Here is a 16464-nt window from a genome sequence, read left to right on the forward strand (position 1 = left end):
CAAAACTCCTTTCTCAGTCACTGGCATAGAGGCACCAAATTTAAAAATGAAACATTATGAAAACTCACAGTCAGAAATTATGAGTTACAGAAAGGTCTGCGCTTTTTTTTTTTTTTCCTGTCTTCTTTTTCTAGTGCTGAAATTTAAGGTTAGGATACTAGGTCTGCCTTCTTTTTGTGGTGTCTACAGCAACATAAGACTGTCTAACTTTAGTTTCCATGTGAACTGATACAACTAATATCCTTAATTTTAACTTTTGAAACTGCTATAGATTTGCTCAAACAATACCAGAGTCACTTTACAGATATGGTAACTATTAGAGTACACAAATCAAGCATAAAACAATTAGCTCTGCTACTAGCTTTCTAAGATTTCTGGCAGTATTTTCTACAGTCTTTATCCTAGAAATAAGAACAGACATTAATTTGCAAGTTTAATTCTAGCCACACAAGAGCTATATCATGTACTTTTAAAAGACTTTCAGAGTACTTACCTTCCAACCGAAAAAAATGCTTTACATGTGTAACTTGGTTTCCTGCTCAAATTTTCAAGGTCATAAAGTACAATAACACCGTCCGATCCACCAGATAACATGCTGAAAGTGTCAATGAAGCACAGAAGTTAAAACACTCATAATCTCAATATGCTCAATGTAATGAGCGTGTTCAACAAGACAACAAATCCATAGAACCAAAACACAGTGAATTACTTATGTACATTTGTACCAACTGAAGTATATACTTACTATCTTCCCTCAACAGGCTCTATGTCAAGGGTGTTGATACCACTTCCATGTATTCTTTCCACATCTCTATCTTTATTTAATTCCAAACTTAAAACCCTACCCACAAAAAAAAAAAAAAAAAAAAAAAAAAAAGAGAGAGATGAAAAACAGGAACAGAATCATTAAGTGTTATTATGTAGATCTGAACAGCTGAAACCTAGTTTCATGCTCTTTCATGCATTTAGCTTGCCATTTTTTTTGCAAAACTACATAATACAGAGATAGAAATAAATCCTGTGAAGTTGGCAGAAAAAAATACTTGTTGTTTGGAAGGCAAGGTTTGGTCAACATATTAAACAAAACCTGGAATGTAATTTGAAAACACTAAGAAAAATAAGTATTAAGAAGCTTGTAATCACCACAGATATTGGCTACTTTGAAGCTTCATTATGTATCATCCTTTCAGGCTTCATCCTGCTTGGAACTACAGACACCTAGTGGACAAAGTAATTTAGTTTACCAAGTTTACAGTATTTCCTTTAATGACACGAAGTTTATATGCTACATATTCTGCAATACTAAATAAAAACTAGGCGACTCCCAATGATGAAGCTTCCATGACAACATTTTCGAACCTGCAATTCTCAGCTTTTTGAATACGTTAATATTGCATAATCAAAAAAGAGATACTCTGCTTCATTAAATCATACTACCCGATATAAAATTTAGCCTTGCAACATGATCATAACTAAGTAGGTAACCAAAACACTGCGAGGAAGAGTACCCCTACTTATCTTCAGCTCAAGGAAAAAATCCTGATGTAAGCACCTTAGGCTGCTACAGGCAGGCCCCCCAACATCATAGGGCCTGTAGACATGCTGTAAAAGCAGCAAATCCTTTAGGCTCTCTTAAACTATGTGAAATATAATTACGTGAGAATTCACTTAGAATAAGAATTCTCACATACACAAGACGCCCAATTTAAAACCTTTGAGCTCCAGATGGAATTTCAGGAAGCAAGAAATCACCCTGTAGAAATGGGTTAAAACATATGACTTCAAAATGCAGCAATAAATAAAATCCACTTAAGACTACAGATTTTTTATTTTAAAGTCAAAGAGTTTCAGATGGGAAATGCTAAGCAGGTAATTGTCCAAGTAAGGTAAAGTCCACCCAGTGTGTTACCGTTCTTAACACTGAACGCAACATGAGAGCTGAGGGCACAGAGGGACATAACTGTGTTGTCAAAATACACCCAGAAACAAGCTTCCTGAGCTACCAAAATTAATTTCAATTTTAAATATTTGTTTTACAATGATACAGCATCATCAAGCCATAAATCACCAAAATAGATGAAGTTGTGTGAGTAACTGAACTAAGGTAGGCTTTATTTGATTTATCTTGAAATACATCTGCAAAGTAGACTCCCTGGTATTGAACAAATAGCACATTATAACCTTTAGCAGGAATATTAACAAATCCGTCTGTGCTACCACCTACTCCCACAAAAATTGTTTAAAAGTCCCTGCATCTGATTCTTTTTCAACCTGCCAAAAAGGCCGGGTTTGGGAGAAGGAAGGACGAGCAGACGAGGGCACAGGAGAATCACGAACACCCGTGTGCTCAGAAGCGGAGCACAGCCGCACGCAGATGGAACCCCCCTGGAGGAACCGCGCCGACAGCGAGGGCTGCAACTCCGAGGTGCAGGGAGCGAGGCACAGCAGATCGCGCTGTGCACGCTCCGCCCAGGGCTGGGCTCACCGCACACAAACACCAAGGCTACTGCGGCTCCGCGCCCCGGCCCCCGCGTACAGCGGGGCTGCGGCGGCGCGGCCCCTCACCCCGCCCCGGGCCGCCCCAGCGCGGCAGGGCGGAGCCAGGGGCTGCCGCTGCGGGGCCTCCCCGCTTAGGGACACCCGCCCCGGCCCCGGTACCTCCGGGTGCGCTCGGCCCGCCGCAGCCGCGCGGGGTCGTCCAGCCCGGCCTGGCGAGCAGCCATGAGCCCCAACATGGCGGGAGCGCCCGGCCCGCGCCGCGCCGCGCCGCCATCTTACGGCAGGCGCGGCGGGGATTGGCTCGGGGAGGGCCGGCCCGCGCCAATGGCAAGCGGCGTTGCTGGCGCGGCCCGCCCCCACAGGCGCTGCGCCCCGGCTGGCGCGAGGCGGCGGGGCAGTGTCCCGGTGTCCGTCCCTGTATCCCCGTGTCCCCGTGTCCCTGTCCCCGTGTTCGTGTTCCCGTCGCGATCCCGGCATGAGCCGCGCCTGGCAGGCTCTCCGCGCTCTGCGGCTGCGGTTCGTGGGCCCTGACAAGGAGCTGGTGGGTACCGACCAGTTTGGCAACAAGTACTACCGGGTGCCCAAGTACGAGAGCCGCGCAGGTACGCGCCGGGGCGGCGGCGGGCGGGCCTGGGGCGGCCGTGCACTGCGCCACTGTCCGCAGCCGGCGGGGCGGCTGGAAGGCGGCTGATAAAAAATTATAGCGGCTGAACAGGAGCGGGAAGGAAAGTGCCGCGCATCGGGAAACACGTGCGGGTTTTTGGTGCTCTAATGCCAGAAAAACCGTAAAGCCACTTACTGGAGGGTGTCAGAGCGCAGCCTGTACTACATGGATAGGCAGCAATTATTTGCTCTTCTTGGTAATTCGGAACGCTTCTGCATAAGATTGTAAAACCTAGAGTCTAGAGAAGGGCAGTGGAGTTGGGGCAGGGTCTGGAGCACAAGTCCTGTGAGGAGCAGGTGATAGAGCCGGGGGTGTTCATCCTGGAGAAAAGGAGGCTCGGGGGACACCTTGTCCCTCTACAACTGCCTGACAGAAATGGGTATCCAGGGGTCGGCCTCCTGTCTTAGGCGACCGGTGACACGACTAGAGGAATGAGCCTCAAGTTGCACCAGGAGAGGTTCAGGCTGGACATCAGGAAGAATTTCTCCACGGAAAGGGCTGTTAGACATTGGAACGGCCTGCCCAGAGAAGAGCTGGTGACACCATCCCTGAAAGTGTTCACAAAACGACTGGACGTGACACTTAGTTCTATGGTTTAGGTGACATGGTGGTGTTTGGTATTTGGTTGCCCTAGATGGTCTCAGAGGTCTTTTCCAACCTAACTAATTATGTAATTATGTGGAATTAATTCTTACATATACATTAATACCGCTCCTGTAGAAAATACTTTTCTAGGTTTCTGCCTGTGTTTCAGGAGTTCAGATGCCTTTATTCTGTATCTACATAGAGAATACGAGAGTTCATATGGGAAGTTCTACTGCCGTGACATTGTGAAAATACTACTTATGAATATTCTGATTTTTTTTTCTGAATATTTGTCACTGTGCTTTACCTTGATTTGAAAACCTTAATCACTCAGCATAAGCAGCATGAAAGAAATAAGCATGCCTTCTGCTATCAAAGAAGAAATTGATGTGATTTTTTTATATGCAAGTGTTCAAATGTATTGCTACATGTATCAAAGTACTGTTACAAATTTCATTTCTGTGACCTCTTAATCTGGATACCTATTTTCTTCCTCCATTTCTAGTTGACAGACTGGCATCAACTTTCCTTACCAAATGGACTTCCTTGTGAATGTTCATTATTGTTTTAAGATACAGTGCTCCCTGACCTTTGTAGTTTGGGGGTATTTGGATGTAGGAGATTCTATTTCCCCACATACTGGTGACTCATTTCCACTGTAATTTATGCCTTTACTTCTGTAAATGGTCATCCTTGTGCTGCCAGTATAGAAAAGATACGATGTTTCATCTACTCCGGCAGGAAAGTATGCCAGTTCTCCCTCAGGCTTGTGGCTGAGAAGAAAAATCATTCTGATGCTAGTGAAGTGATTACAGATGGTTGCAACCACTGCTGTGGGTGGTGGCAGCTAACTGCCTCTCACAACATTTTTGAACAGCATCCTGTACTGTACAAACAGGATCACACCTGGCATTTGTGGGCTTTAATAATTTGGTGAAGAAGTTTAAAGATATGGATTGCGAAGGTAATAGAGACTGAGGAAGGTCTATAGAAATCAAAAGGTGCACCGAAAATTTCTGACAGTTTGTTTCTAAAAGAAACTAGGAATTTGAAAGCGTTGAGAAAGCAATACTCTCTTTTCAAGTGTTGGATAGCATTATTTATAGTACATTAGGAAGATCTGCTGCATATATAAGTCGTAGCTCACCCAGTGTCCTAACCATATAGAGACCAGTGCAGGATTGGAACAACACTAGAAAGAAAACTAGTTGTAGATGAGACCGGTGAGATGTTGTGTGCAGGTTTCACTGCAAGATCACTGCAGTGTCTCTGCACCATGCTTTGCTGTCTGCCCTATGCATTCAGGGAGGACTGAGTAGGTCTATCACAGTGCCAGGCCTGATGTGCTTGATCCCTTTGTACTGTACTGGATTTTGATCCAGTATATTGCAAAGTGCGCAAAAAAATGAGGGTCTTGATTTCTCTCTCTTCACTTAGGGTAGGTCTGTCAGGACAGGCTGGGCTTTGTTTCAGACCAACATCTCACCTTAAGCTGGAGATGAGAGTAAATAGTATAGGTAGTGTCTGTGCCACCTTCTGCTTTGATCAAAAGCCATCTGACACCTTTCTTTTGGCCTGCCCTGGTCTTTGGCAGGGGTTTGGAACAGAAATAGTTCCATGTGATACAAAGAATTAATGTTTTCTTTCTGTCTGTTGTGAATTGTGCTCTTCTACACGGAGTTCAGAGTCCAAAACACTTTTGGAACCTGAAGCCTTGTCTGTAGTAAGGAAAAGTAGGAGCACGTCAATGTATACATTGATGTTGAGTTTCCTTATACCTCCATCATCTGTGATTAAGAGAGTTTGTTTCTTAAATTTAGTCTGTTTTTCAGGACTGAATATCTGAATATAGACTTTGGAGATGTCAAAGGGATACAAAAGTTTTAGGTATATGCTGCAAGTATGGCTTTCACATTGCCACAGCACCTAATATGCTGTTATTTTTCAAAATGTTTTATAAATGAGGATTTCTTCTTAAAAAAAAGGCAAGTTATGCATTCAAAAACTACTTTGAAATCCAAATCAGCATGTGGTAAATAAAGGCAACACAGGATTAACAAAAATACATATGCTTTGATTTAAGTAGCTACAGTAGATATAGTCTCACCAATATTCTAGTCTTTAATGTCCAGGTCAAACTCAAGGTGTAGCAACTTTACCCTGAGACCACCTTTACCTCTGTCATTATAGGAGAGTTACCTTGAGTTCCTGATTTTGCCTGTCTCTGAGTAATTAGGTTCTTAGAAGAGCTAGCAACTTGAATAGGTTTTGTTGGGATGAAGGAAATAATTGTGGAGACTAAAGAAGCATCGATGTTGTGCGAGTACTGATTTACATGTGTTTTACCTTCATTCAAAATGTTTTAATGAGAATATGAGTTTGCAAGAGTATTTTAGTTCTCTGGGGTGAATATAGAAAGGATTGGCCTTCAGAAGTGGAAGGGAGGAAGGATGTAAAATAAGGCTCTTTCAGTCTGGTTGTCTTATTCCTCTTGAAGAGAGAAAGTGGATGTTTAAAGTCCCTAGACTATGAGAAGAAGAAGTCATTAGATTCAGTAAAGAAATAATGGCTGGAAATAAAAAAAGAGTTAAGAAAAGTTTGAGTGCCAATATAGAGGGGAAAGATCCTAAAAAAGGAACAACACTGTCAACAGGAATATGGGAGAATTGAAAATTAGAGCAGTTAATTTCCTGCAAGCATGAAACTTGAGACTAGGTACATTACTGTTTATCAAGAATTTTTATTTTCAAGTGGGAAAAAAAACTATCATCTTGAAAGTCAGGTCACACCTTCAACAACATAGTAAGATGGGCTTATTTGGTGTAAAGATGGTTCTGTATTTAATGATATTCTGTAAGTGGTGGGTTTTTAGAAGTTCATCCTAAAGTGATGACAGTGATAAAATGCAACTATACCAAGCTTGTCATGAGAGAAACATCCAGCATAACTCATTAACTCTGAGATGACTCTTCGGTTGGTTGTGATAAAAGATGGGAATAGACGACTAAGTAGTGGTGATTGATGACGCATTTCAGAATCTTGGACAAGTATTTCACTAACCAGACTAGAATTATCAATGTAAGTAAATACATGATTAATGAGCGGGTTATATTTACACATTTTCAATATCTTCATTTGCACTCTTATGTATTGTAATGATTAAGAGTTAAAATGAGTTAAAATTAATGAAGTACCACCATATACAAATTTTTGTAAGACCAGTAAATTATCATCAAGAAATCAGTTTATTTCAAAGATAATGTACGAGTGTTTAAAAGTGTGGCTTAAGTTTTAAGGTTCTCTTTTTGGGAGCAGCAGAATCAGGTTTGATTTGATTTGGACTGTCAGCTTACCAGGAATTGCTGGAAAAAGCAGGAAGCATTCTGTATTCCATAGGTTGCACAAGCTTTGCACTGGGGGCCATATGCGGCCTAAGCTTCGGATGCTAAGAGCTGAAGTTTCTCAGTACTCTTATCAAATATCATTGAGCAATACATGTGGCATTATCAAGTTTCAGTGGTAAATTTTCTTGCAAATAACTGAATGCAAGCACTGACTTCTGTGGGAAACATTTTCTTCATGTGAAATGCCTGCTTGTATTTGCATAAGCCTGTATCTTGTGCAGTAAATTCTCAACAAACCAAACATGTATAAAGAAATAAGAATCTATATGAAGAAAAGGACTAAGTATTCAGTTGCATTATGTATCTATAAATTGTCCTATGTCTGATTGAATCCTGGCTTCAATAGAAGTATGTACACTTTTTAATAAAAGTTAGAAAGATTTAAGGTTCTGTTGAGACTAAAGGAATCCTCCATGACAGTTTTAGTTGCTCCTTGTTTCCTGTTTTAAGTAGTAGCCTGTCACCTTCCTGTGCATCAGAAGTTTAGAGTAGAATTTCTACTTTCCTTCAAAATATTTTATAAAACACAACTTTTTATTGAAGACTAGACTAAAACTTTCCTGTAAAGTTTTATGATGAATGGCAACAAGGGGAAGGAGCAACAAATCTCCAAAGCAAATCTTCACAGATAAAAGCTATGGTTTCCTTCTGAGTCTGAATGTTTGCTTCCTTACTAACAGGAGTGAAGTCTGAAGAAGAAACTGATTGTGACTGTATGAAGCATTTGTAAGCTGATTATTCAGAACTGCAGATAATTGTACATCATATTACTGAACATAAAAAGTAGTTTCTCAAGTTAGTTTTTCAAATGTTGGTGAAGAGCTAATAAATTTTAGTTTTACATGTCTAATGTTAAGATACAAATGAAATACAGAATTTGAATATTAAGTCATGAATAGAAAACCAAACTTTAGACAATTTAACTCCCTTGATTATGGAAATAATTATATGGCGAAAGTGAGAGTTTGTTTTTTTTTTTTTTTCCAGGTACAGACTCACACCACTGTAGTACCCGTCAGTTAGAGGTTTGTCCAGGTGGTGGCAACACTGTTTCAAAAACAGAACAACAAGTACTGCCAGCTCTCTTGAGTATTCCGTTATGGAGAGGTTTTAGAATACAGAAACAGAGTTCTAAAATAATTGTATGTATGTTGTACAGAGACTTGCGCTGCAGACTGCTACTTTCTAGGATGGCAATTCTGGAATGACAAAATAGCTTTTCAAACTGGGTGATACATTACATAGCAAAACAATTACACTTTGAAGAGATCATTGCAGATTATGAAAGCATTAATATTTGATAAACAAATATCTTTGTTTGCAGTGACATAGAATTATAAAGGTATGAAAAAGACTTCAAAGTTCATTTAGTATAACCTACAACCAAACACCACCATGTCAGTGAAACCATAGAACTAAGTGCCACATCCAGTGGTTTTGTGAACACTTTCAGGGATGGTGTCACCAGCTCTTCTCTGGGCAGGCCGTTCCAATGTCTAACAGCTTTTTCTATGGAGAAATTCTTCCTGATGTCCAGCCTGAACCTCCCCTGCTGCAACTTGAGGCTATTTCCTTTAGTCATGGCACTACACTGACTACCCATTTCTGTCAGGCAGTTGTAGAGGGATAAGGTGTCCCCTAAGCCTCCTTTTCTCCAGGATGAACACCCTCAGCTGCTCCTCACAGGATATGTGCTCCAGACCCTTCCCCAGATCTGTTGCCCTTCTCTGGACTCACTGCAGCTCTTCAGTGTCTTTCTTGCAGTGAAGGGCCCAGAGCTGGACAAAGCACTTGAGGTGTGGCCTCACCAGTGCCCAATAGAGGGGGACAATCCCTGCCCTGGTCCTGCTGGCCACACCATTGCTGATCCAGGCCAGGATGCCATTGGCCTTCTTGGCCACACCCTGGATCATGCTCAGCCACTGTCATCAGCACTCCCAGGTCTTATTCCATTAGGCACTTGCAGCCACCCAGTCCCAGCCCGTGGAGCTGCCTGGGTTTGTTGTGATCCAGGAGCAGGAACCAGCACTGGGCCTTGTTGAACCTCACACCATTGGCCTCAGCCCATGATCCAGCCTGCCCAGATCCCTCCAAGAGATAATGCTCCCACTCAGTTTGGTGTCATCTGCTAACTTACTGACAGTGTATTCAGTCTCCTCATTGAGATCATTAGTAAGGAAATCGAATGGGCCAGCCTCAGTATGGAGCCCTGGGGAACTGTACTGGTGACCAGCCACCAGCTGGATGTAACTCCATTCACCACCACTTCCTGGGCTCAGGTTTCCAGACAGCTTTTAGGGAGATAAGTGCATCTGTCCAAATGCCAGCATTTCCAGAAGATTGCCATGGGACACTGTGTTGGAGGCTTTACTGAAGTCTGAGTAGGTAACATCCACAGCCTTTCTCTCATCCACTAAGCAGTTCACCTGGTCATAAAAGGAGATCAGATTGGTCAAGTAGGACCTAAACTCATGCTATCTGGACATGATCCCCTCATTCTCCCAGGTGTGCCACAAGAGAGCCCTCATGATAATCTGTTCCGTATGTTTTTCTTTTAGTTGCCAGAAGCAAACTGGCAAGGGGCATGGTATGTTAATCTCTCTGACTTGAAGAGCAATAAGGAATAGCAATAAGTAGTCATGCAGACAGGTAATAACTTGCATATTATCTGGATGTTTCTACAGCCAGATTTGATCTTCAGTGTGTATATTGGTGTTAAACATAGATGCTGATCTTGTTGAATTCTGCCTGCTACTATTAACATTCATATGCTGTACATTTGTAAGTTAATTGTTGTGCATTTGGCTTGAAAAGCTGTTTTGATTCTTTTAGTAGAGGTGTGTGAAGAGGTAATGGTTTGAGTGGGTATCTTTTATAGGTTTCTTTGGTTACCAAAAAATCTGATAGTGTAAAAAAAAATGAAAAATTTCCATGTGTTAGTAACTCTCTTCTACAGTGTATAGAGAGAAAAAAGTGGTGTAGGGCTAAAAAGATAGATGTTTTCAATAGGTAGAAAAATTGTAGCAGTGTTTTAATCATGGTGATTTGAACAGCCAACACCTGTAGAGCTGAGAGTAATAGGGCTGGGTGTGTTGCAAACATGATCAATACATCAGTCAGGACTGTTGGTATATCATCATGCCTGCTTTGTGACTAAATCCCATGCCTTTTAGTTTCATTATTCTGAAATGCAAGGAGAATTCAATTTACTTTTCTGCTTCTAAAGGAGGAAAAAAATCCATTATTAGTATGCATAAAAAGAACAAATCACCTATATTTAAAGTTTTAGGGTTTGAAATCATGTTGGAATCGTGTTGGGAAATGAAAGAACAGATTTTACAGAACAGAAGAGAAGAGAATTCAAGTAGTCAGTAGTAGCTGACTACTTGATTTTTTTTTTTTTCTAACATGTGTATATAATTAATTTCAGTGCATTATTTACATGAATGTGGGTAAACAAGATTATAAATATTTGCTTTGTTACAAAGCATGTATAAATACATGCTTATGTATAAATACATGTATAAATACATGCTTTGTTACTTGTAATTCTGATGTGAAAATTTGCAGTGTCCATTTTTGCTGGTACCTAATTTGGTGTATCTTTTTTTAGGAATTGTTTATTACTGTAAAATAAGAGTGTAAATAAAATTAAGCCTTTAAATAAAAGTGGTGGGGTTACCCACCATTGGTGTCATTTTAAAAAAGAAGATAAAATGACAAAGAGCTCAACAAAAGAGTGCAGTTGTGAAACCATGAGATTAAAAATAACTGAGTAATGTTGGCATGCTACCCTATGGGCCACTGTAACCTTTTAAGGTTCTCCTGAAGAATAGAGAATATTGTAAAGAATTAGGTCTGGCTTCTGCTTTGTGCAATAAGTTAATTGTGCTCTATATAAATCTTTAAATTACCAAAGTTTCTGTTGCCAGGGGCTTTATAGTTTTAAGGTCATGTTTTCCGATACAAGAGCTACTTCTTTTTGAGGAAAGGGAAGAATCAGTTTCCTACTCAGGCTCTGGGCACAGGAGTTGCATAGAAAGGAAGAACATTGAGAAATGAATGTGACAGGTCAAAGGAGTGGAAATGATGAAATAGGGAGGTAAGATCTGAAATTCTAAATGTCCCTTGTTTATGGCCATCTGTGTATGAAAAACAATGTTATTTCATCCTTCTTGAAGTGAGGGAGTGATTTAACTAGCCTCTTTCAACTAAATGAACCAGAGACACCTTCAGCAGGAATTGCAGTCAGTATGAAATTTTTAGAAGAGGTCAAAGAAGGTGGATTCTGGCAGACTTCTGCAGGCGTTGGTCAGTGCTGTGGGAGCTGAAAATGTCACTAGCTTTGGAATTATTAAGTACATGTGCTGATTGATATTGTGTCTGTAAGAGGGATATCAAACTCCAGGATGACAAGTTAGTGCACACAACTACATACAGAAAGATGGAATGGAAAGATATATAGCAATATGCAGCAGGATGTCCACTGAACAGAGCATCCACTACACAGATGTTGCTGAACAAGTCATATTTCTTCAAGTAGAAGTCTGTGCAGCAGTGGGGGAAGATGTTTGAAAATTCTTTTAACTCTCACACAGTAGTGTATGACCCCATATTCATGATTAGTGCTTCGTTTTTGACCACACAGTGCTTAGTACAAATACCAGAGGTCAGTATTTAACACAGTGGCCTTGTGTTAACTCCCTGTTGTGACTAATGAGTCTTGTGACATCTAATGCTTCATTGTTAATTTATACTAGTGATAAATATGTACTAACTGATGTCTTAGTTTTGAGAACACAGATAGAGTACTGGAGTAGAGAATGATAACAGAAGTGCATCATGACCTGACCACATATTTGAGATACTCTCAAGTAAAGAAGATTTGTCAGAAGATCTGGGACCATAAAAGTGGATTGTGAGGAATGGGATGTTCCCAAATGACCACAAAAAGACCCTCAAAAAACTCATATCCACATAAGTGTGGGCTACAAGGGAATCTCTGTTTTGACACCTGGAATACCTTCTAACCCTTGTTCTTTGCTTTACTTTGGTGTCTGCAGAGTTTTAACTCTCACATTGTCTCATTATTCTCTGGTTGCAATTTCATCTGTGTAACTATTTATCAATGGTATCAGGGAGCAGAATGGTCCCCCAGTTATCCAAGAGGAGGCAGTCAGAGAGCTGCTGAGCTGCTGGATGCTTATAAATCCATGGGACCAGCTGGGATCCATCCCAGGGTGATGAGGGAGCTGGCAGATGAACTCACAAAGCTGCTCTCCATCATTTACCAGCAATCCTGGCTCATTGGTGAGGTTCCAGAGGACTGGAAGCTGGCCAGTGTGACACCCATTCACAAAATGGGTGGGAAGGAGGATCCTGGCAATTATAGACCAGTTAGCCAGACTGCACCAGGTAAGGTTATGGAACAGTTTATACTGAGCGTCATCACACAGAACTTACAGGATGGCCAGGGTATCAGACCCAGCCAGCATGGGGGTAGGAGGGGTAGGTTGTGTTTCACCAACCTGGTCTCCTTTTATGGTCAGGTGACCCCGCACCCGGTGGATGCAGGAAAGGCTATGGATGTTGTGTACCTGGAATTCAGCAAGGCCTTTGACACTGTCTCCCACAGTACCCGTGGAAAAGCTGCAGCCCTTGGCTGGGACAGGAGCACTCTTTGCTGGGTTCAGAACCGGCTGGATGGCCGGGCCCAGAGAGTGGTGGTGAACAGTGCTGCATCCAGCTGGGGCCAGTCACCAGTGGTGTCCCTCAGGGCTCTGTGCTGGGACCAGTTCTGTTTCATATCTTTATTGATGACATGGATGAGGGGAATGAGTCTTTCATTATTAAATTTGCAGACAACACTCAGCTGGAAACATGTCAATCTGTTGGAAGGTAGGAGGGCTCTGCAGAGAGACCTGGAATGGCTGGATGGATGGGTGGAATCCAATAGGATGAAGTTCAATAAGTCAAAATACTGAGTCGTGCATTTTGGCCACAGCAACCCCCTGCAGCATTATAGGCTGGGGACAGTGTGGCTGGACAGTGCCCAGCAGAAAGGGACCTGGGGGTACTGGTTGACATCCAACTGAGCATGAGCCAAGAGGCCAATGGCATCCTGGCCTGTGTCAGGAATGGTGTGGCCAGCAGGACCAGGGAGGTCACCCTTCCCCTGTGCTCGGCACTGGTCAGGCCACACCTTGAGTGCCGTGTCCAGTTCTGGCCCCTCAGTTTGAGAAGGACATTGAGATGCTTGACCACATCCAGAGGAGAGCGACAAGGCTGGTTGAGGGGCTTGGAACACAAACCCTGTGAGAAACGTCTGAGGGAGCTGGGGTTGTTTAGCCTGGAGAAAAGGAGACTCAGAGATGACCTTATCACTGTCTACAACTCCCTGAAAGGTGGTTGTAGTCAGGTGGGGTCGCACTCAGGTCTTTTTCATCACACAGCAACTGACAGAACCAGAGGACAGGGTCTCAAGCTGAGTCAAGGGAAATACAGGCTGGATATTAGGAAAAAGTTTTTCATGTAAACAGTGGTAAAGCTGTGGAATGGTGTGCCCAGGGAGGTGGTGAAGTCACCATCCCTGGATATGTTTAAGAAAAGACTGGATGTGGCACTCAGTGCCATGGCTTAGTTGAGGCGTAGGGCATGGGTTGGACTCAATGATCTTGAAGGTCTTTTCCAACCTAGTAATTTTGTGAATTTTGTAAAGTGTCTTATACCAGAGGTGCTACCAATGCTGCTGATGGGCGTGGCCTTGTCCAGTGGTGGGTCTGTGCTGGAGCTGTCTGGCCTTGCCTCATGGGGGAGCTTCTCATAGCTTCTTAGGGAAGAGAAGCTCCCTGTAGGCATCCCCTCCACCAACAGAACCTGGCCATGCAAACCCAATATATATATATAGCAGTGAGTCATTATTATGGCCAAGAGTACCCCAATTTAGCAGTTGTAACAGGAAGATATACAATGTAATAAAGACATTCAGATAAAAAAATTGAGCACTTGGATATCATGTTTTGCTGTCTGGATTATAAGACAGCAAAACTGATAGCAGTCAACATGAAGGTTCTGCTTCAGTCAGGGGAGGAATTCATCCAGGAGTATAGTTTGTATTTGATTAGTATAAAGGTGAATCATGGAGGTAAGTAAATTTACTGCTGTGTCGTTAAACTTAAATCAGCTGAATATTGATACTGTTTCTCAGAATGTACAGTATGTAAGAGAGGAATTAGAAGTCGTGTCTTAATTCAGCGTCTTCAGTACAATAAACTGATGCTCAGTCTCAGAGGAGATTGCTGGCTTCTTCTGCTCTTTCTCCTGTAAAGCAGACCTACCGATTAGGAATTGAGGAAGGGGGAAATAAAGTTACCAGGCACTCAGAATGTCAAGATCGTTGTTGTCCAGACTGGTAGCTGTTATCTGGAGCAGATGCATCCAGATAACAGGGTACTGAAGGAACATTTGCTCCCATAACCAGGTATGAGGAATGATGAGGAATGATTTAATTTATAAAGAAAAACAAATTGCTAGCAACTTGCTAACAGTTTTTGTTAGCAAGCAATTGCTAACAGTAGCAATTATGGGGGGGTGGGAGGGGGGTGGGGAGAACGTAACACCCCCAAAACCTTAGGCAATTTTAAAAGACATTGCAATTAAGGATAGTAGGTGTTGTTTGCTTGATGGTCCTGCACTCTCACTCCAAGTGGCACTTTCTGCTACTTTTACAGACTACCACAAGGACAGCCAGGCACAGCAAGTTCAGTGTTAGCCTGATTTTTTTTGTATCTGGCAGCTTTCCTTGTTCTCTTATGAGCAAGCCTTCATTTTGTGATGAAAGAAACTAAAAAACAGATAAGCTTGCTTCATGCACTAGAGCTTCATTGCTATATGAGAGTTGTGAAGGGTTGAGGCAGAGCAAGAGTACCAGGAGACTGCAAAGAAAAATAAAACTGTTTAGATATGCCTGAAAAGTGCTAGAGTTGATGTTTAGCCATCAGACCTTATATACTTGTACTTTAGAGGTGGTGGCTTTTCCCTATGTTAGCTACAGTGCTGGTTAGTGTAGTCATCACAATATTGAAACAACTAAAGGTTCAGATGGACTGGTCCTCCAGAAATGTTAAAAAAAGTTTGGTATGGTGCCAACAACCTCTAAATGTGGAATTATACCTAAATGTTTCAGATGCAGTGACACAACTTTTATAAGCAGTTGTAATGTATCTTTTCCTATTTTTAATCAGTTAGGAAATGTTTGTTAATATATGGCTTGATTATGGTCAGAATCATCTTATGTTTTCTTTTTTACTACATAAGGTTTTTAAAATGCAGACTTTGAATGGTTTTCTATAAGAAATGAGACAAAACTTATTGATTTGAAGTCAATGACAGAATATCTTATCTTCCAGAATTCCACTTTTTGCCATTTTTGCAAAATACATATTGAGAGAGTTCTGTATTTTAATGGCTAATTTAATGCATATAGTGTGTTCTGGTGTTTAAACTGTAAATACTTGATCACGGCAATATGATAGAAACACTGAACTATAAAATTGCCAAAAATTAAACTTCCAATAGTTCAATTTTCTGCAAAATTACTTAGCTATAGTAAAATCGCATCTATATTTATTTTTGTGATAAAATAAATCTCTGATCTGAGAGTTAGTAGAGTCTAGTATTTTTGACAAAAGCCAGCAATCTTCTTCCTTCTTCTGGCTGCTCGTGCCTGCTTTCTAATATTCATTACAAGTGTTTGTGCAGCCTTGTGCTAAGTCTGTTGCTTGTCTAACCTGAATTTTTTCAGCAAGAGGAGTTACTTGGTCTGGTTCATGGCACAAACTGTGTAAAGAGCTAAAAAGCATCCAGGAATGAGAACAATCCCAGCTGGCTACTTTCTGTGGCTCTTCTAGTTTGAAATGCTAGTTGAACTACTAATCCGGGTAATTCTTGTAATGCTAAAGCGTCAAAGGCTACATTTTTACCTATCTGTGGAGCTTTGCAAATACTGATATGGTTTTTCTTAGTTCCCATTTGTAATACCAATAGAACTTTGCCACTGTTGTCTTATACAAAACAAAAATCTAAATTAAACCTATGTAATGATTGTAAAATAATCAAAAGAGTAGTTTTGGAAATAAATTGTGATTATTATTTTATCTGTTTGGGATTTTTTTTTTTTTTACTACTCAGTGCAATAACTGTAACTCTGTAAGAGTTTCTTCAGATCAAAATGGAGACCTTTTTCTATGCTATTAAAATGCACTTTTAATATCTCAGATATTTCTGTCTGGATATTTTCTAATTTCAGGGGGA

At 41.3% G+C, this 16464-nt stretch overlaps 2 protein-coding genes across 3 annotated transcripts in view; one reads left to right on the forward strand and one right to left on the reverse strand.

Moving 5' to 3' along the window:
• ERCC8 (ERCC excision repair 8, CSA ubiquitin ligase complex subunit) overlaps nucleotides 1-2796 on the reverse strand; it is a 30029-nt gene extending 27233 nt beyond the window's left edge. For both annotated transcript variants that reach the window (XM_012577654.5, XM_002188371.5), the window contains exons 1-3: nucleotides 2659-2796; nucleotides 746-841; nucleotides 494-595 (exon numbers count right to left, since the gene is read on the reverse strand). In XM_012577654.5, coding sequence (XP_012433108.1) covers nucleotides 494-595; nucleotides 746-841; nucleotides 2659-2735 — 275 coding nt within the window. In that variant the 5' untranslated portion in view covers nucleotides 2736-2796. The remainder of the gene's footprint in view (nucleotides 1-493; nucleotides 596-745; nucleotides 842-2658) is intronic.
• Nucleotides 2797-2820: 24 nt separating this feature from the next.
• The window catches only part of NDUFAF2 (NADH:ubiquinone oxidoreductase complex assembly factor 2), a 51987-nt gene continuing 38343 nt past the window's right edge, over nucleotides 2821-16464 (forward strand). Inside the window, exon 1 of the mRNA XM_004175620.6 lies at nucleotides 2821-3101. Coding sequence (XP_004175668.1) covers nucleotides 2975-3101 — 127 coding nt within the window. The 5' untranslated portion in view covers nucleotides 2821-2974. The remainder of the gene's footprint in view (nucleotides 3102-16464) is intronic.

This window comes from Taeniopygia guttata, chromosome Z, assembly GCF_048771995.1.
Source record: "Taeniopygia guttata chromosome Z, bTaeGut7.mat, whole genome shotgun sequence".
NCBI classification, from domain to species: domain Eukaryota; kingdom Metazoa; phylum Chordata; class Aves; order Passeriformes; family Estrildidae; genus Taeniopygia; species Taeniopygia guttata.